The sequence below is a fragment of the Stenella coeruleoalba genome (genome assembly GCF_951394435.1).
Source record: "Stenella coeruleoalba genome assembly, chromosome: 12".
Classification (NCBI taxonomy): domain Eukaryota; kingdom Metazoa; phylum Chordata; class Mammalia; order Artiodactyla; family Delphinidae; genus Stenella; species Stenella coeruleoalba.
The window spans coordinates 32602304-32622432 of record NC_137158.1 but is presented as its reverse complement, the minus strand read 5'-3'; the positions used below and the strand labels follow the sequence as shown (position 1 = coordinate 32622432).

The window sequence follows — 20129 nt, the reverse complement described above, 5'->3', positions numbered from 1 at the left end:
GTCCCCAAGTGTCAACATCATCAAAAGGCTGAAATTGCAAAAGCTTCAGAGACCTCCGGGTCCCTTTTAGGGATGCACAGCGGAGTGTGCAATTTTGATGCAGCCTTAACCCGGTTATGTGCTAATCTGGTATCTAAAGCTAAGCACCAGCTTCAGGTTTAAATACCATTGTTGTGCGAACAGGAGGAGATCCAGAGGACTGAACTAGCACATGGGCCTGCATGGGAGTTGCCCCAGGCCCTAAACAGTTGCCTCTGCCGCCTGCCGCAGAATGTTTACAGGATTGACTTGGAAATACCAGAAAATGGAGGCCCCTGCTGTTGGTACATCCAGCCGGACACGAGATCTTTGTTTGAGTAGAATAACGCCATAGGCTGCCAGGACCAGTGGTTTGGCTAATTGATATGCCAGTTTACGGTTAAAATTTTCATGTGTTTGAGCCCTCTGTCACTGGGGGGAGGACCAGCAAAGAGCAGTTTTCAATAGCTCAGAATGTCCCTCTTGGCCAATATTTTCTAAAGAGTGAGAAAATGTGTCTTCATGTCTTCTTCCCATGGGGGAATCCTACACAATAGGTTTATAAACAAAGACAGTGGTAGGTGACCTTTAACAGGCCTGCAGGGATCCCAAGAGGACACTGTAGCAGCCTAACAGGTATTTTGAATATTTTTAGTCTCCGAGAGAGTGGAAATCATTTAGGTCTGGGGAAATGTATTGTCTTTCATAATTGGGAAGTTTTATTTTAAGCTTATCATTGAATTCTCTCACTTAGCACAGTGTCTTGAATCTAGTTGAACCAAATTAAAAAAATTAAGGGAATTATTTCTCTAGATTATTTTATATATTTTCCAGTTTTAGAACTCTATTTCAAGCTAGGTTTCAAGCCATATGGAAAACGAAAACATTTGTGCAGTGCTTGAAATGGTAACCCAGTTGTTCTGAAATTCATATTCCAGTCCAAAGCCTTTGGAGGATTCCGAACCATGTGGCTTCTCACCAGTCTTCCACTTTGAGGAGGGAGTGAGGCACAGCTTTACAGGACTGAGTCTCAAACTTGCTTAAATGACCTTGCAGAAATGGGGAGGTGGGTGGGGGAGCTCAGAGTTGACCTTGGGAGCAGGCCACGCCCTGGTAGGTGTGGTCTCTGCGCCCAGAAGAGCCCCTTGCCCACTTGGACACTTACTTGAAAAAGTGTTTTTAATCCTTGGTTTATTCACTTTTGTTTCTTGACAGATGTTTACACTGAGTTGGGAAACCCTGTTGTAATGCAAATAATAAACAAATGGCTGCCTGTTTTTGAGCCCTTAATAGGTGGCTCTGCTTAGAAGTGCTTTACCTATGTGATTGCATTTAACCTTCGCAACTGCCAACTGCCTTTGAATGCTTGATCTCCATTTCTTAGTTGAGGAAATTCAGGCTGAGAGAGGTTAAGCAATTCACCCAAGATCCCTTAGTAAGAGTAGTAGGATCCAGATTCAAATCTGAGAATGTGTGTCTGCGGAGCCCACACTTCTACTACTTTCTCCTAACAAGTACCAATTGTGGAATAAGTTTTGATGGCGGAGAGGAAGCGAACTGGGGCATTGCTCAGGGAAGACAAGTCTGTAGCACAGACCTGAGTTTTTGACAACCGCTAGGGGCACAGAGGGAATAGGGGAAGAAGACCAAGGAAAATGTGGCGCTGGGATTTGCAGCTACACGATAGAGACCTTCACTTGATGGGACATCTAAGTTTCAATTGTTTGTGTAGTTTAGGCAAAACACAAAACAATCTGAAATACGTGGGATGGAAAATCCATCTTGAAATGGCTGAGTTCACTGGCAATCATATTCTTCACCACAGTACTTGGATTTCCTGCTGCGTAGACTTAACCTTAATCTATGGGTACATCTCCAGAGTGGAAAGTAAAGTTGCCAGGTAAGAATTATTTAGGAAGTTTAATTAATGAGTATAATAACCAAAGTAGGTATTTTGGATTTTACTCATATTTTTCCCATCACAGTATTTTTAAAGAAATAGAGTCCCAGCCCTTTACTTTATCCTCCCCTAGTGGAGAGAGCCTTGCAGATCTCTTTAATTCAGTCCAGCATTTGGAAATCTGTTGTTGTTTGTAAATTGAATGACCCAGGAATGACTTGTTACCCATAGCTTGTGTGTACTTTAGGCACATGGGCTCAGCCTGCCCTAGAAAACTTAGGGAATCAGAGCAGCCCATGGGTCATGTGATCTCTATAAACTAACAGCCCATCGGCCGTACACAGAGGCATGGTCATCTGTGATATCCTTCACCATGGGCGTAGGGGTTAGTCTTGCTGCTTGACAGGTGTTCTCTTAGACAGTCCTCACTATAAGGGCACTTTATAAAATGTAGCTGTCCAGATGACCTGCTCCTCTGGTCTTAAATTACAGAGAGAGCTTCCTGACCTGGAGGGAGGGCTCTAGAGCCAGATTGGGTTCAAATTCACTCTGCCTTTAACCAACCATGTAACCTTGGACCTGAGAGTAAGCTTGGTTACTCAGTTTTCTCATCTGTGAAATGGAAATAATAATAGTAGCCTTCCTCACAGAGGTGATTGCATGAGTTAACACATGTGAAATGCTTAGCCAGAGTTCGACGTTATAGTAAGCATTCAATAAAAGATGGCCATCATTAATTATTACAGACTTTCATCAGAAAGTTCCAGGCTTGCGTGGTCTGAGTCAAGCCAGCTACTTTAATAAAATTAACTGAGGTATTGCCCACTTTCGTTGTAGTCGAAGTGCTTAAGAGCTTGGGAACTAGCGTTATTAACAACTTGATCTTAAATTGGTATTCCTTGGGCAAATTATTTAACCTCTCTGAGCTTCAGTTTCCTTGTCTACTGTAAAATATAAGTATGATATAATATTCTAAATTTAAACTGTAGCAATATCCGCTCTGTAGTGGTACTATCAGAATGAAATAATTTAATATGTATGATGTACACAAAGTCATTGGCATATGCTGGTCACATCCATTCTTATTATGACATGGCCCAAGTTAACCATCGGAATTAGATTGTTCTGGCCAGTGGAGCAGGGGATTTTACATTTATCTCCTCTCTTTCATTTCTTAAATTTTTTGCCTGGCTAATTTACATGAAATTACCACTCTGAGTTGAATTACTTGACTGGACAAAGTCAGTTAATTGTCAAAGCTACAGTTTGCACTTTTTAGAAACATAGTCTAAGTGGCATCTTAATTTTAGTATCTGACCTCCCAAACATTTCATCTAAGTGAAAACCTTTGTTTTATAACAAGTATTGTCAGAAGGCAGCAAATATTTTTATTCTTTTGACTAGTATTTTCAAACTTAGTCATTCTTAACTCTGTAAGTGGAAAGGGCGCTCCGGTGGTAAACTTCTCCAAAAGAGTGTGTTTTACTGAATGGAGTTTCTGCAGGAAGTGGGCATCGTTGTGATGATGATATGAAGAGCTTGCCCTTGCTTGCTTGGGTAGAAGGAAGTGTGGGATTACGCTAGGAACAGTGTGAAGGAACTTAGGGAAGTTCCTTCCCTAAGGAACTTAGGGAAGGCCAAGGGGGAAGAGTGAGGTTTATCTGACTGGGAAATGGTTGGGTAGAGTGAAAGATGGAAGTTGCAAAAGGTTCCCGAATGTGGTGTATGAGTGCCACTGTGTGGAATGAGATTTTTTAGTTTAAGGGGATAAGACCATGTCACTTTGAATGAGAATAAAGTCCACCACTTAATGCTTGATAACTCACCAAATGTTTACAGAAATTATCTTATTTAGTTCTCGCGATAATTGAGGCAGAATTGGTACTGTCCTCACTTTCCAAATGAGAGAGGAGGAGAGGTCTTGGGTGACGTGGCCAATAGGAAGTAGGGCTTGCACTTGACCCCAGGTATCCATAAGTGGTATCCAGCGTTTGATCTCCTATGTGGTGGCTATTGAAAAACTCTACCAGGGAAGTCCTCACCACCCAGAAAAGTAGCCAAAGGAAAAGATAGATGTGTGGCTGAGACAGAAGAAAGGGAAAAGGCAGGGGTACTGGGATATATGCTGTGTGGTGAAAGGGGGGAACCTGTGAAGGTAGAGGGGAAGAGAGCATCAGAAGCCAGGTTCCTCGGCACCACAGGTGAAAGGTCAGGTGAGGGCATGGAGAGTTTGGAAGAGGGACCAGAATATACAGAGCCTCAGATTCCCTACAGACTTGAGTCGTGGCAGAGCAAATCTGCACTGTTATTCCGAGGTCCTGTGGATGAATGGACTGTTTCATGGTACAGCCTCGTGGTCAAGAACATAGGCTCTGACTACCTGGTTTAGACCAAGTTCTGCTGTTTACTAGTAATGGCACTTTGGGCAAGTTTATTCTCTGTGCCTCAGTTTCCTTATCTGCAAAACATGGATAACGGTAGTACCTACCTCAAAAGGTTATTGTGAAGATTAAATGAGATAATACCCGTGAAGCCCTCAGAACAATGCCTGATGCACAGTAAGCACAGAATATCTCTTTTTAGCCATCCAACTTGTCCCTGGCAGGTAGACATAGCCAGCTGGAGAAGAGGTGGACCTATACCAGAAAGTACACATCCTGCCCATAGGCCACAGGTACCAGAAAGAGGTTGACATGTTATTCTCCTGAGCCCTTGCAGTTATGGTAATAGCAGAGTTTGTGAGGTTCTCTTGTGTGTTGACCAAGCTTTCCCCCTCTAAGTGCTTGTTGGAGAGGTAAGCCCCTGTGACAAACAGACCTGCTTGTCCATTGAGGAGCTACAGCCCAGCAGGGGCCTCTAAGGAACTAAGGGAACTGCATGTGTAACACGTGGATTGTTCTTTTTTTTCTGTTTTGGTTTTGACAGGAAACAGCAAGAGATTGACTCCAAAGATGCTATTATTTTGCATCAGTTTGCAAGACCTAACAATGGTGTCCCCAGTTTATCTCCTTTCTGTTTGAAAATGGAAACTTATTTAAGGATGGCTGACTTACCCTATCAGGTACTTTTGTGCAAATATATTTTATCCTCGTGGCAGCAATATTGACTAGGGGGGGAAGTACTTAATCTCACAGGGTGGGAAGGGCTCGCTCTTGGTGCCAGAGGGGTGGGTATGAAAGCAGTGGTGCCCAGTCCTTAGTAGATACTTAGGAGACTTGATCCCAGTCTGTTGATTTTTTACATCCGATTTAACGAGTGATCACAAGGGTCTGGGCTTTCGTAGTGTTCAAGGCCATGTTATTTTTTCCTGACATAGAGTATTCTTTGGTTAATAGTTTGGCCTGCTGGGAACCTATAAATAAAGGTGAGCCTGACATGGTTCTTTCCTTTAGGTTTCTATTTGTTGGAAGCATTATATTTATCTCTAATGAATCCTGGGGACAAACGTCCAGCAGGCCACCAAAGAGATACTTGTAGATTTTGTGAGAGTTTTTCCTACTGCTTCTGTTTGGGTGACTTTCAGGGAAGCACTTGCTCATTTCAGCCTTAGAGAGGGAACAGAGGAATGAATGCATTTAAAATATAAATTTTTCTCTGAGTAATGCTTGAGCTGTGTCTCACAAATTTGACAGGTTGTGTTTTCATTGTCATTCAATTATATTTTAAAAAATATTCCCTTATGTTTTTCTTTTTCACCTAAGTTCTAGTCATAGGCATTAAAAAAAACTTTGATTTTTGTTATTGTTTTTGAATTTTGTGGTCAAAGCAGGTAGTCTTTGTGATATTAATTCCTTGGAATTCACTGACATTTTAGCCTAGTGTATGGTTACTTGTTTATAAATGTTGGAAATAGAATCATATTCCCTGGGAGTAGAGCTCTCGCTTTATCTACTTGTTTGAGCATGTTTAGTGTATTGTTTAGACCTGTTATATCTCTGTTTTTTTTTTTATTTAGTTTTTTAAATTAAAAAAATTATTTTATTTTATTTATTTATTTTTGGCTGCATTGGGTCTTCATTGCTGCACGCGGGCTTTCTCTAGTTGTGGCGAGCGGGGGCTACTCTTCGTTGCAGTGTGTGGGCTTCTTATTGCGGTGGCTTCTCTTGTTGTGGAGCACGGGCTCTAGGCGTGCAGGCTCAGTAGTTGTGGCGCACAGGCTTAGTTGCTCCACAGCATGTGGGACCTTCCTGAACCAGGGCTTGAACCCGTGTCCCCTGCATTGGCAGGCGGATTCTTAACCACTACGCCACCAGGGAAGCTCCTCTCTTTATTTTTTGTCTGCCTCTTCTAACAGTTTCTGGAATGATTGGGTTGAAATATTCAAGTGTATTTGTTGATTTCTCTCTTTTCCTGTCATTCTGTCAGTTCTTGCTTTAGGTAAGAGTATGTATCTATTCGAGGTTATATTGTTAGGTCCACATACTATGAAAGATCACATCTTTTACTGCTTTATTTCTTTTTCTGGTATATATACCCATCTCTGTCCCTTATGATTTTTTTAACCTTGAATTCTATATTATCAGATATTCAGATCGATTCTCTAGCTTTCTTTTGGTTCATATTTGTTTGGGATATCTTTCTTCATCCTCTTTCTCTATTATTATTACTTTTTTTTTGTATTTGTCTCTTGTAGGCAATGTATTAGTTATAACCAATCAGAGAGTCCTTAATTGGTGAGTTTAATCCATTTCACTTGCAATGATTATTTTATTAGGACATATTTCTAACATGTTATTTAATATTTTTCTCCTTACTATACTTTGTTTTTTATTTTATCTCATTTCCTGCTTTCTAATAGGTAAAAATGTTTTCTTGTTATTTAAAAACAAATTCTATTTTTGTTGTTATGGCGGTTGCTCTTAAGATCCAAATTTGTGTTTATTTATCCCCACTCACTTCTTATATGGGTCAAAATCTGTGCTTTCCCTCTAATACTACAAGTCTGTTAGTAGATTTGCGTGAACCTTGGGTCTCTTTCTTCCCAGGGCTTATCCCAGGTGTGTTGCTGTTATCTGATATTTTAATTCTGGAATTTTGGAAATCCTTTCTCTTTTTATGGTCCTTTTTTTAGGCCAGAAAACTTACCAAGTTATTTGACTAGCTTTATTTCCCATATATCTTATCCTACAGGATTTATTTATCTTTTTTATACGAGTACTTCCTTGATGAATATTTTGAATGAGCCTTTATGGGGCAAACTTGCAGTGGCTTTGCATGCCCAAGAACATCTTTATTATGCGCACATTTGATACTTCTGTGTCCAGAGTTCGTTTCCTTCAGTGCTTTGAAAATATTACTCCATTGTCATTTTGGTTTGCTGTTGCTATTGAAAAGTCTGATGTTAATCTGGATCTTTTTCTTTCTCTCTGGAAGCTTTTAGAATTCACATTGAATCTCAACATTCTTTTCTTTTTTTTTTAATCTCAACATTCTTAAGTGTCATCATAACTGGCTTGGTGTGGGTCTTCATGTATCTTGTTTGGTCCTTTATAAACTCTTTTCACCTGAAGTCTTTAATCTCTTTTTGATTCTAAGAAATTATCAATGTTCTTCACGTTTCATTTTTTTAAAAAAATTATTTTTTATTTTTTTAATTAATTTATTTTTGGCTGCATGGGGCCTTTGTTGCTGCTCACGGGCTTTCTCTAGTTGCAGTGAGCAGGGGCTTCTCATTGCGGTGGCTTCTCTTGTCGCAGAGCATGGGCTCTAGGTGCGCGGGCTTCAGAAGTTGTGGCACGCGGGCTCAGTCGTTGTGGCTCGCGGGCTCTAGAGTGCAGGCTCAGTAGTTGTGGCGCATGGGCTTAGTTGCTCCGCGGCATGTGGGATCTTCCCGGACCAGGGCTTGAACCCGTGTCCCCTGCATTGGCAGGTGGACTCTTAACCACTGCGCCACCAGGGAAGCCCTCCTTTTCTTTTTTGTTTGTTTGTTTCTCCTTCTTCTTTTCTATTCCTGATTATCTGGATCCTGGAATCTCTGCTATTATTTTATGTGTTTCTGAACCTATCTCTTTATTCTTTTCTTCTTCCTTCTTGGAGAATTCGTCTTTCTGAGCTTCCATTGCATCCCTCTGTTCTCTTCTTGTATCCATCCTATTATTTATCTCATCCATTGTGTTTAACTTCTACATTTTTCTTCTTAACATTTTCCCTTGGTTTGTATTACAATCTCTTCCTTTATCCCTTGGAGGATATTTCTTATGCTAATTAAATTTTTCGGTCTGTCCCAATCATTCTGCCTCATGTTGTATATATTATCTGTTGCCCTTCTCTTACAGTAACTGTACCCCTCAGGTGTCTAGTTATTTTGGTTTGAGGTCTCCTTTTACCAGGGATGTCAGCTTCCCTGCCCAGGAATTTGCACTGGGCAAAGGCTAAAGCTTAGGACACAGGTTGTGTACTTCTGAAGGAGTTTAAGAAAAGTAAGGAGGTGAGCCCCAGGCATCCCCACACCACTGTGGTTCCTCCAGTCTGCTGCCACTCCTCCAAATGGCTCCCACTGGTCAGAGGTTCACCTTTAAGCTCTTACAAAGAAGCAGCATAGGGAGGGGTGGTCTTCTTAGCAGGAAGCAGAGAAGCTGGGAGGTTGGAGGGGGAAGGTTCCTCACCCAGCCAGGGTTTTGGCACCCTGCTAATGATATTACCCCCCAAGTCCTGCCTCCCCATGGCCTGTGCTTTCTGAGCTGGTTTCTGTACAGAAGAGGGCATGGGTGTGGCAGTGATGCTCCTAAGGCAGTGCTGGGACAGTTAAATGACATGCTTAGCTTGGTAAGTTGTCCTCTGGGAATATGACACTGAATCTGGACTTCAGTTAAGGGATCTGACAGGCATGAGGTGTTTGGAGAACAGAAAAAGGGTCTTTATGACGGGGAACTGGAATGCAAGGGGTCAGTCTGGACAGAGAAGCAGGGAGATTATTCAGGACTTTCTAAGCCAGCAATGGAGGAGAAAATAGCAAAAGACCAGACAAGGCTTGAATCATCTACATACATTGGATCGGATTTGAGAGATCCTTGTTCAGCTCGGTGTTGGCTGTCAGCACTTGAAGATGTGTGTCACTGAGGGACTCACGTTGAGGGAAGAGACTGCTTCCTGCGGCTGCCTGTCTCTGGGCCGTTGTCACTCCCCACCAGATCGCTGCATTTAGCTAGGACAGCTTTGGGGCAGTTAGGGCCCCAAACCTGAGTTTCGTGCTCTGCAGCCTCTGGTGGCTTTCTGGATCTCCTGTGCCTCCCACCCTTGCTGAAATCCTCTTGCAGTTGGCAGCGGCTGCAGCAGCTGCCAGGCTGTGGTGCCCTTTCCTTTCTTGCCTTCAAGCCATCAAGCACTGATTGCCCCAGGCTTGTCTCTGCCAGCAGCCTGACACCTCTGGTCATGTTTCAGAGCATGTTGCTGCACGGTTACGCAGTAACGGTTACGCAGTAACGGTTACGCAGTAACGGTTACGCAGTAACGGTTACGCAGTAACGGTTACGCAGTAACGGTTACGCAGTAACGGTTACGCAGTCGGTGCATATACTGCTTTTAGTTAGTATAACTGGAACAACTGGATACATGCCTTGCTATGAAGCCTGGAGAGGCTTTCGAGAAGGGGACTGCTTACCCCCTTCCAAAATTAGTATTTCTTGTTAAGTATATTTTTTAGGAAAGGAGTGTTTTTTCTTCTGTGAGGTCTCTATGGAAAATAGACGAAGGGAGTGTTCAGCGGGGTAGGTAACAGGAAAATGGTTCTATGGCTTAGAAAGGGATGCCCTGAGTCCCCGGGGAGGGCAGCGGGGGGGGGGGGGGGGGGAGGGACGATGCCTTGAGACCCGTGTGCCGTCAGCGAGGGTTTGTGTGCATGTAGGTGGTTCCTGGGAAGTGCTGGTGGGGCTCATTGCTTGGAGGATCAGTAGAGAGGTATTCTGTCATAGACCCAGGGAGCTCTACCCTCTTCCCCTCCTGTGTCCTGTACCTTTTAAAAAAAAGATTAAAATATCATCTTCCTAAGAGCACGACTTTAAGTACCGTTGTTTTTTTTTGTTTTTTGTTTTTGTGGTACGCGGGCCTCTCCCTGTTGTGGCCTCTCCCGTTGGGGAGCACAGGCTCCGGACGCGCAGGCTCAGCGGCCATGGCTCACGGGCCCAGCCGCTCCGCGGCATGTGGGATCCTCCCGGACCGGGGCACGAACCCGTGTCCCCTGCATCGGCAGGCGGACTCTCAACCACTGCGCCACCAGGGAAGCTCAAGAGCACGACTTTATATTTGAAGCTTTTTTATTTTTTAACATAAATGAGATGGATATGAGTATTTGATGACCATTACTGGGAACTCACAAGGGTTTTCTTAAAAAGCCTGTTGTGTTGGTTACAGTTATTATCTTTTTAAAATCAGAATATAAATATTGGTGGGTCAATTTTTAGAACTTTTCATTTTGTTATAATTATAGATTCATAGGAAGTTGTGAAAAGTGTACAAGGAGTCCTGCAGATATGGCTAATTTTTTTTCAAACTAAAAATGGATTTACTGTTTCTTTGTTTTTTTCCTGATTACATATAGATGACATAAGGTCCTTATAAGAATTTCAAACACTACAGAAAAGTGTAAGGGGAAAATGAAAATCGCCTGACATTCTACTAGCAGGAGATTATCATCACTAACTCTTCCGACCATCTTTCCATACTTGTCTTTAGACATACATACATAAAGACATGGTTTGCCATAACTGGTTGTAAAAGAAGCATGTATTTGACACAGTCATTCTTTTTAAATACGAGAAATAGAAAAGAAGGAAAATGGCTCCTTTGGAACTCTCTGCTTTGGCTCTTAGCCCTAACTTCTTTTTTAAAAAAATTTATTTATTTATTTAATGTTTGAATTTTATTTTATTTATTTTTTTATACAGCAGGTTCTTATTAGTCATCCATTTTATACACATCAGTGTATACATGTCAATCCCAATCGCCCAATTCAACACACCACCATCCCCACCCCCCCGCGGTTCTCCCCTCTTGGTGTCCATACATTTGTTCTCTACATCTGTGTCTCAATTTCTGCCCTGCAAACCTGTTCATCTGTACCATTTTTCTAGGTTCCACATATATGCGTTAATATACGATATTTGTTTTTCTTTTTCTGACTTACTTTACTCTGTATGACAGTCTCTAGATCCATCCACGTCTCAACAAATGACCCAGTAACGTTCCTTTTTAAGGATGAGTAATATTCCATTGTATATATGTATCACATCTTCTTTATCCATTTGTTGATGGGCATTTAGATTGCTTCCATGACCTGGCTATTGTAAATAGTGCTGCAGTGAACATTGGGGTGCATGTGTCTTTTTGAATTATGGTTTTCTCAGGGTATATGCCCAGTAGTGGGATTACTGGGTCATATGGTAGTTCTATTTTTGTTTTTTAAGGAACTTCCATACTGTTCTCCATAGTGGCTGTGTCAATTTACATTCCCACCAACAGTGCAAGAGGGTTCCCTTTTCTCCACACCCTCTCCAGCGTTTGTTGTTTGTAGATTTTCTGATGATACCCATTCTAATTGGTGTGAGGTGATACCTCATAGTAGTTTTGATTTGCATTTCTCTAATGATTAGTGATGTTGAGCAGCTTTTCATGTGCTTTTTGGCCATCTGTATGTCTTCTTTGGAGAAATGTCTATTTAGGTCTTCTGCCCATGTTTGGATTAGGTTGTTTGTTCTTTTAATATTGAGCTGCATGAGCTGTTTATATATTTTGGAGATTAATCCTTTGTCTGTTGATTGGTTTGCAAATATTTTCTCCCATTCTGAGGGTTGTCTTTTCATCTTGTTTATGGTTTCCTTTGCTGTGCAAAAGCTTTTACGTTTCATTAGGTCCCATTTGTTTATTTTTGTTTTTATTTCCATTACTCTAGGAGGTGGATCAAAAAAGATCTTGCTATGGTTTATGTCAAAGAGTGTTCTTCCTATGTTTTCCTTTAAGAGTTTTATAGTGTCCGGTCTTACATTTAGGTCTCTAATCCATTTTGAGTTTATTTTTGTGTATGGTGTTAGGGAGTGTTCTAATTTCATGCTTTTACATGTAGTTGTCCAGTTTTCCCAGCACCACTTATTGAAGAGACTGTCTTCTCCATTGTATATCCTTGCCTCCTTTGTCACAGATTAGTTGACCATAGGTGCATGGGTTTATCTCTGGGCTTTCTAACTTGTTCCATTGATCTATGTTTTTGTTTTTGTGCCAGTACTATATTGTCTTGATTACTGTAGCTTTATAGTATAGTCTGAAGTCAGGGCGTCTGATTTCTCCAGCTCTGTTTTCTTCCCTCAAGACTGCTTCAGCTATTCGGGGTCTTTTATGTCTCCATACAAATTTTAAGATTTTTTGTTCTAGTTCTGTAAAAAATGCCATTGGTAATTTGATAGGGATTGCATTGAATCTGTAGATTTTTTTGGGTAGTATAGTCATTTTCACAATATTGATTTTTCCAATCCAAGAACATGGTATATCTCTCCATCTGTTGGTATCATCTTTAATTTCTTTCATCAGTGTCTTACAGTTTTCTGCATACAGGTCTTTTGTCTCCCTAGGTAGGTTTATTCCTAGGTATTTTATTGTTTTTGTTGCAATGGTAAATGGGAGTGTTTCCTTAATTTCTCTTTTAGGTTTTTCATCATTAGTGTAAAGGAATGCAAGAGATTTCTGTGCATGAATTTTTTTTTTTTTTTGCAGTACGCAGGCCTCTTACTGTTGTGGCTTCTCCCGTTGCGGAGCACAGGCTCCGGACGTGCAGGCTTAGCGGCCATGGCTCACAGGCCTAGCCACTCTGCGGCATGTGGGATCTTCCCGGACCGGGGCACGAACCCGTGTCCCCTGCATCGGCAGGCGGACTCTCAGCAACTGAGCCACCAGGGAAGCCCCTGTGCATTAATTTTGTATCCTGAAACTTTACCAGAGTCATTGATTAGCTCTAGTAGTTTTCTGGTGGCATCTTTAGGATGCTCTATATATAGTATCATGTCAAATGCAAACAGTGACAGTTTTACTTCTTCTTTTCCAATTTGTATTCCTTTTATTTCTTTTTCTTCTCTGATTGCCATGGCTAGGACTTCCAAAACTATGTTGAATAATAGTGGCAAGAGTGGACATCCTTGTCTTGTTCCTGATCTTAGAGGAAATGCTTTCAGTTTTTCACCATTGAGAATGATGTTTGCTGTGGGTTTGTCGTATATGGCCTTTAATATGTTGAGGTAGGTTCCCTCTATGCCCACTTTCTGGAGAGTTTTTATCATAAATGGGTGTTGAATTTTGTCAAAAACTTTTTCTGCATCTATTGAGATGATCATATGGTTTTTATTCTTCAATTTGTTAATATGGTGTATCACATTGATTGATTTGCATATATTGGAGAATCCTTGCATCCCTGGGATAAATCCCAGTTGATCATGGTGTATGATGCTTTTAATGTGTTGTTGGATTTTGTTTTCTAGTATTTTGTTGAGGATTTTTGCATCTGTATTCATCAGTGATATTGGTCTGTAATTTTCTTTTTTTGTAGTATCTTTGTCTGGTTTTGGTATCAGGGTGATGGTGGCCTCATAGAATGCGTTTGGAAGTCTTCTTTCCTCTGTAAGTTTTTGGAAGAGTTTGAGAAGGATGGTTGTTAGCTCTTCTTTAAATGTTTGATAGAATTCCCCTGTGAAGCCATCTGGTCCTGGACTTTTGTTTGTTGGAAGATTTTTAATCACCATTTCAATTTCATTCCTTGTGATTGTTCTGTTCATATTTTATGTTTCTTCCTGGTTCACTCTTGGAAAGTTATACCTTTCTAAGAATTTGTCCATTTCTTCCAGCTTGTCCATTTTATTGGCATAGAGTTGGCTGTAGTAGTCTCTTAGGATGCTTTGTATTTCTGTGGTGTCTGTTGTAACTTCTCCTTTTTCATTTCTAATTTTATTAATTTGAGTCCTCTCCCTCTTTTTCTTGATGAGTCCAGCTAATGGTTTATGAATTTTGTTTATCTTCTCAAAGAACCAGCTTTTAGTTTTATTGATCTTTGCTATTGTTTTCTTTGTTTCTATTTCATTTATTTCTGCTCTGATCTTTATGATTTCTTTCCTTCTGCTAACTTTGGGTTTTGTTTGTTCTTCTTTCTCTAGTTCCCTTAGGTGTAAGGTTAGATTCTTTAGTTGAGATTTTTCTTGTTTCTTGAGCTAGGCTTGTATAGCTATAAACTTCCCTCTTAGAACTGCTTTTGCTGCATCCCATAGGTTTTGGATCATGGTGTTTTCATTGTCATTTGTCTCTAGGTATTTTTTGATTTCCACTTTGATTTCTTCAGTGATCTCTTGGTTATTTAGTAACATATTGTTTAACCTCCATGTGTTTGTGTTTTTTATGTTTTTTTCCCTGTAATTCATTTCTAATTTCATAGTGTTGTGGTCAGAAAAGATGCTTGATATGATTTCAATTTTCTTAAATTTACTGAGGCTTGACTTGTGACCCAATATGTGATCTATCCTGGAGAATGTTCCGTGCACACTTGAGAAGAAAGTGTAATCTGCTGTTTTTGGATGGAATGTCCCATAAATATCAATGAAATCTATCTGGTCTATTGTGTCATTTAAAGCTTCTGTTTCCTTATTTATTTTCATTTTGGATGATCTGTCCATTGGTATAAGTGAGGTGTTAAAGTCCCCCACTATTATTGTGTTACTGTCAATTTCCTGTTTTATAGCTGTTAGCAGTTGCTTTATGTTTTGAGGTGCTCCTATGTTGGGTGCATATATATTTATAATTGTTATATCTTCTTCTTGGATTGATCCCTTGATCATTATGTAGTGTCCTTCCTTGTCTCTTATAACATTCTTTATTTTAAAGTCTATTTTATCTGATATGAGTATTGCTACTCCAGCTTTGTTTTGGTTTCCATTTGCATGGAATCTCTTTTTCCATCCCCTCACTTTCAGTCTGAATGTGTCCCTAGGTCTGAAGTGGGTCTCTTGTAGACAGCATATATATGGGTCTTATTTTTGTATCCATTCAGCAAGCCTGTGTCTTTTGGTTGGAGCGTTTAATCCATTAACGTTTAAGGTAATTATCGATATTTATGTTCCTGTGACCATTTTCTGATTTGTTTTGGGTTTGTTTTTGTAGGTCCTTTTCTTCTCTTGTGTTTCCCACTTAGAGAAGTTCCTTTAGCATTTGTTGTAGAGCTGGTTTGGTGGTGCTGAATTCTCTTAGCTTTTGCTTGTCTGTAAAGCTTTTGATTTCTCCATCAAATCTGAATGAGATCCTTGCCGGTAGAGCAATCTTGGTTGTAGGTTCTTCCCTTTCATCACTTTAAGTATATCATGCCACTCCCTTCTGGCTTGTAGAGTTTCTGCTGAGAAATCAGCTGTTAACCTTATGGGAGTTCCCTTGTATGTTTTTTGTCATTTCTCCCTCGCTGCTTTCAATAATTTTTCTTTCTCTTTAATTTTTGCCAATTTGATTACTATGTATCTTGGCGTGTTTCTCCTTGGGTGTATCCTGTATGGGTCTCGCTGTGCTTCCTGGACTTGGGTGGCTGTTTCCTTTCCCATGTTAGGAAAGTTTTCGATTATAATCTCTTCAAATATTTTCTCGGGTCCTTTCTCTCTCTCTTCTCCTTCTGGGACCCCTGTAATGCGAATGTTGTTGTGTTTCATGTTGTCCCAGAGGTCTCTTAGGCTGTCTTCATTCCTTTTCATTCTTTTTTCTTTATTCTGTTCTGCAGCAGTGAATTCCACCATTGTGTCTTCCAGTGCACTTATCTGTTCTTCTGCCTCAGTTATTCTGCTATTGATTCCTTCTAGTGTCGTTTTCATTTCAGTTATTGTATTGTTCATCTCTGTTTGTTTGTTCTTTAATTCTTCTAGGTCTTTGTTAAACATTTCTTGCATCTTCTCGATTTTGCCTCCATTGTTTTTCCGAGGTCCTGGATCATCTTCACTATCATTATTCTGAATTCTTTTTCTGGAAGGTTGCCTACCTCCACTTTATTTAGTTGTTTTTCTAGGGTTTTACCTTGTTCTTTCATCTGGTACATAGCCCTCTGCCTTTTCATCTTGTCTATCTTTCTGTGAATGTGGTTTTTGTTCCACAGGCTGCAGGATTGTAGTTCTTCTTGCTTCTGCCGTCTGCCCTCTGGTGGCTGAGGCTACCTAAGAGGCTTGTGCAAGTTTCCTGATGGGAGGGACTGGTGGTGGGTAGAGCTGACTGTTGCTCTGGTGGGCAGAGCTCAGTAAAACTTTAATCCGCTTGACTGCTGATGCTGGGGCTGGGTTCCCTCCCTGTTGGTTGTTTGGCCTGAGGCAACCCAACAGTGGAGCCTACCTGGGCTCTTTGGTGGGGCTAATGGCAGACTCTGGGAGGGCTCACGCCAAGGAGTACTTCCCAGAACTTCTGCTGCCAGTGTTCTTGTCCCCATGGTGAGCCACAGCCACCCCGCCTCTGCAGGACACCCTCCAACACTAGTAGGTGGGTCTGGTTCAGTCTCCCCTGGGTTCACTTCTCCTTCCCCTGGGTCCCGATGTGCACACTACTTTGTGTGTGCCCTCCAAGAGTGGAGTCTCTGTTTCCTGCAGTCCTGTCGAAGTCTTCCAACAAATCCCACTAGCCTTTAAAGTCTGATTCTCTAGGAATTCCTCCTCCCCTTGCAGGAACCCCAGGTTGGGAAGCCTGACGTGGGGCTCAGAACCTTCACTCCAGTGGGTGGACTTCTGTGGTATAAGTGTTCTCCAGTCTGTGAGTCACCCACCCAACAGTTATGGGATTTGATTTTGCTGTGATTACACCCCTCCTACCGTCTCATTGAGGCTTCTCCTTTGTCTTTGGATGTGGGGTATCTTTTTTGTTGAGTTCTAGTGTCTTCCTGTTGATGATTGTCCAGCAGCTAGTTGTGATTCTGGTGTTCTTGCAAGCGGGAGTGAGAGCATGTCCTTCTACTCTGCCATCTTGGTTCCAATCTTGCAGTCCTCCCTTTCTTGAGCAAGGATTAAATTAGCCTTTTACATGTTAAGATTGAACAATCGTGATTTAACATTTTGAATATAGAAGCTAAAAATAGGTATTGTGAGGTTACGAGGTTAGGAAACAGAAGCTGGTCTTTCCCCTAACTTCTGATGTTCTATTTATTTGCTGTTTTTGTCTGTACACCACCTCCACCATCTTTTTATTTCAGAATTTTTCTAAGCTACAGACAAGTTAAAAGAATAATACAATGAACATCCATATACTCTTCACCTAGATTCGCCAATTGGTAGCATGTTGCCTTCTTTATTTCTCTTTGTATATACCTTTATGAATAATTTTTTTGATGCAACATTTGAACATAATCTGTAAGAATCATGACAGTTCACCCCTCAATTCTTCAGCATGCATCTCCAAAAAAGAAGGACATTCTTCTACAAAACTACTTGTAAAGGGAAGTACTCAGATTCTTCCTTCCTGTGTAGGGAAAACCAGTTCCTCCCTCCGGTGTGTTTCTCCCCATGAGTATCGTTTACTACTCACATGAAACACGTCATTTCTGACATTTATGGTCAGATGTGTGGAGTCTTTTCCCCGCACCAAGTGATTCACTGACACCAGCTGGACATCCTACAATTTAATTCAATTCTGACACTACCCAGAGATAGTATCAGATCTCACAGGTTAAGGACTCAGTCCCACAAGACTGCACCCCTACCCCGACCCCCAGATGCCAGTTGCAAGCCCTGATTGTCACCTGTGCTTCTGACCAACCGACTGTAGATCAGAGGTTTTAATGACCCCTCCTTAGGTCTGATTAATTTGCTAGAGCAGCTCACAGAACTCAGGGAAACAATTACTTACATTTACCAGTTTATTAGAGGATATGATAAGAGGTACAGATGAACAGCCAGATGAAGAGTGAGGTTTGGGAGGGTCCTGAGTGTAGGAGCTTCTGTCCCCGTGGAGTTGAGGGTGTCACCCTCCCAGTGTGGTGGTGTTCACCAACCTGGAAGCCCTCCAAACCCGATACTTTGGGGATTTTGTGGAGACTTCCTCATGTAGAGACGATCAGTTGATAACTCCATGTCCAAGACCTCTCTGGAGGACGGGGGAGGGGTTTGAAAGCGCTAAGCTTCTAATTGCGACTTGGTCTTTCTGGTGACCAGCTCACCCAGGCGCCTCCGCAGACTCACCTCCTTAGAACAAGCGGTGCTCCTATTGCTCCTGTCACTTAGGAATGTGTAAGGGCTTTAGGAGCTCTGTGCTGGGAACCAGGGGCAGGGACTAATGCCTGTATTTCTTATTCACAATAGTGGTTGCGTGAATTTATTATTATTATTATTATTTTTGCGGTACGCGGGCCTCTCACTGTTGTGGCCTCTCCCGTTGCGGAGCACAGGCTCCGGACGCGCAGGCTCAGCGGCCATGGCTCATGGGCCCATCCGCTCCGCGGCATGTGGGATCTTTCCGGACCGGGGCACGAACCCGTGTCCCCTGCATCGGCAGGCGGACTCTCAACCACTGCGCCACCAGGGAAGCCCGCGTGAATTTTTTTCATCGTGTTATAATCCACAAAAGTTGCTCAAATTATCTCAAATTTAGCCAGTGGGAGACCTTTCAAGATGGTTCCAGAGGTGCAGTGAATGTAATGGATATAAATTAAGCTGAAAAGTTGGGGGCGCTGTGGCCAGTGTAGCATGTCAGTTTCCCAAGACTCTGGGATTTTCTTTTAAGGCCTCAAGTTCTCCATTTTGAAATGGTGATAGTGATGTTAATACTTCTGACGAAGGCACTCTGTCAAACACTTGGTGTGCATTTTCTCATTTAATTCAAGCAACTGTTATTATCCCCATTATATAGATGAGCCCAGGGGGGATTAAGGGAGACCAGGGAGGTCCAAGGTCACAGAGTGACTAAATGAGGGAGCCAGATTTTTAAACCCAAAGCCTATTGTTTTCACTGCTGTGCTAATAATGTAGTGTAAGTGTAGATGCATTCAACTCATCTAGGACAGACTTGCAGGGGGAAACATCAGCTTGGAAAAGAGGTAAGAGGATTTACCTCTTCATCTTTCTTCTCCAAATTACTTTCAGAAACTACTCTTCGTGGGCCAGTCAGACCCCAATTGCTTAGATAAAAATAGACCAGGAGTTCTTTAGTATATTTAAGGAAGTTAAGGAAAATTAAGTATTATTTAAAAATTATATCTATTTATTTAAAAAGTAATATAACCACATTCAGAAAAATTGAAATTCATGGAAAAAGATCACCTGGCTCTCACACATAGTTTTGACAATTACTTTGGACATTTTTATGTTTCTTTTTAAAAATATTTTTTGAATTCATCTAATTTTTAGATATACTCATAGTATCTCTAAAATGTTGTCTCCTGCTTTTTTTATCCAGTAAGGAAAAAAAAAATTTTGATGATGAAAACCTAGTAGAACTTTCATTCCCATAAGAGTTCATCACTGATTTTTATTACCCCAATTAAAAAAAATGGTCTAGATAAAAATGTACCAAGTCCTCAGGGAAGGAATGGACTAGAGGGAAGGGCAGATGTATAAACAGCAATTCTGAAAGGGGAGGGGAATATACACTGCACAGTGGAAGCATGAAGGAAAGGCAGATAATGGTTGTGCCTTGAGGAAGTGGTTCACCAACAGGTGAAATTTGAACTGAATTTTTTAGGATTGATAGGACTTGCAGAGGATGGGCAAAGAGATTCCTGTACAAGGTACAGGAGTATACAAAGTCAGAGAGATGGCAGGACTTTGACTTGGTTAGGGGTGGGCAGTTGGAATTCAGGAAGTCAGAGGCACTGGCAGCAGGGAGGCTGGGCAGGTGGGTGGCGATTAGATGGTATGGGCCTAGACTGCTTTGTGAAGGGGGTTAGACTAGACCCATTAAAGCCGTTGGGTAATTTTGAGCAACAGAGGTCCTGCACCTTACTTGCACTACAGACAGCTCCCTCTGATGTTGGTGTGCAGGATAGAATCCATCTGTGAACGACAAGAGTCTAGAAGGTGATGTGGAAGGAGGATATGGGTGGTATCAAGAGCAGTCTGAAACAGATACTATGTTATATGGTAAATTCACATCTTTAGTGTACAAATTATAAAAATGTCAGATGTACTAGCAACTTTTAAAACTTGACATTTCTCAACTTCAGGAGTAATGTGTAGGGCTGCCATGTATAGTTGTGCAGGTTGTTCACTGCACAACAGTGCCTGGCCAAGGAGTGGGG

At 41.5% G+C, this 20129-nt stretch overlaps 2 protein-coding genes across 7 annotated transcripts in view; both read left to right on the top strand.

Annotated features, from left to right (window-relative positions):
* Positions 1–20129, top strand: part of FAXC (failed axon connections homolog, metaxin like GST domain containing) — a 76619-nt gene that overhangs the window by 1158 nt on the left and 55332 nt on the right. For 2 of the 3 annotated variants that reach the window (XM_079939399.1, XM_079939397.1), the window contains one exon: positions 4844–4979. In XM_079939399.1, the coding sequence (XP_079795525.1) occupies positions 4844–4979 (136 nt within the window). Of the gene's footprint in view, positions 1–896; positions 1919–4843; positions 4980–20129 lie in introns of those variants that run through there. The other variant, XM_079939398.1, reaches the window with a different exon arrangement.
* The window catches only part of COQ3 (coenzyme Q3, methyltransferase), a 100133-nt gene that overhangs the window by 37138 nt on the left and 42866 nt on the right, over positions 1–20129 (top strand). For 2 of the 4 annotated variants that reach the window (XM_079939395.1, XM_079939391.1), the window contains one exon: positions 4844–4979. The exons of the other annotated variants lie outside the window; for them this stretch is intronic. The gene's annotated coding sequence lies outside the window, so the exon portion shown is untranslated. The remainder of the gene's footprint in view (positions 1–4843; positions 4980–20129) is intronic. 4 annotated transcript variants of the gene reach the window in all.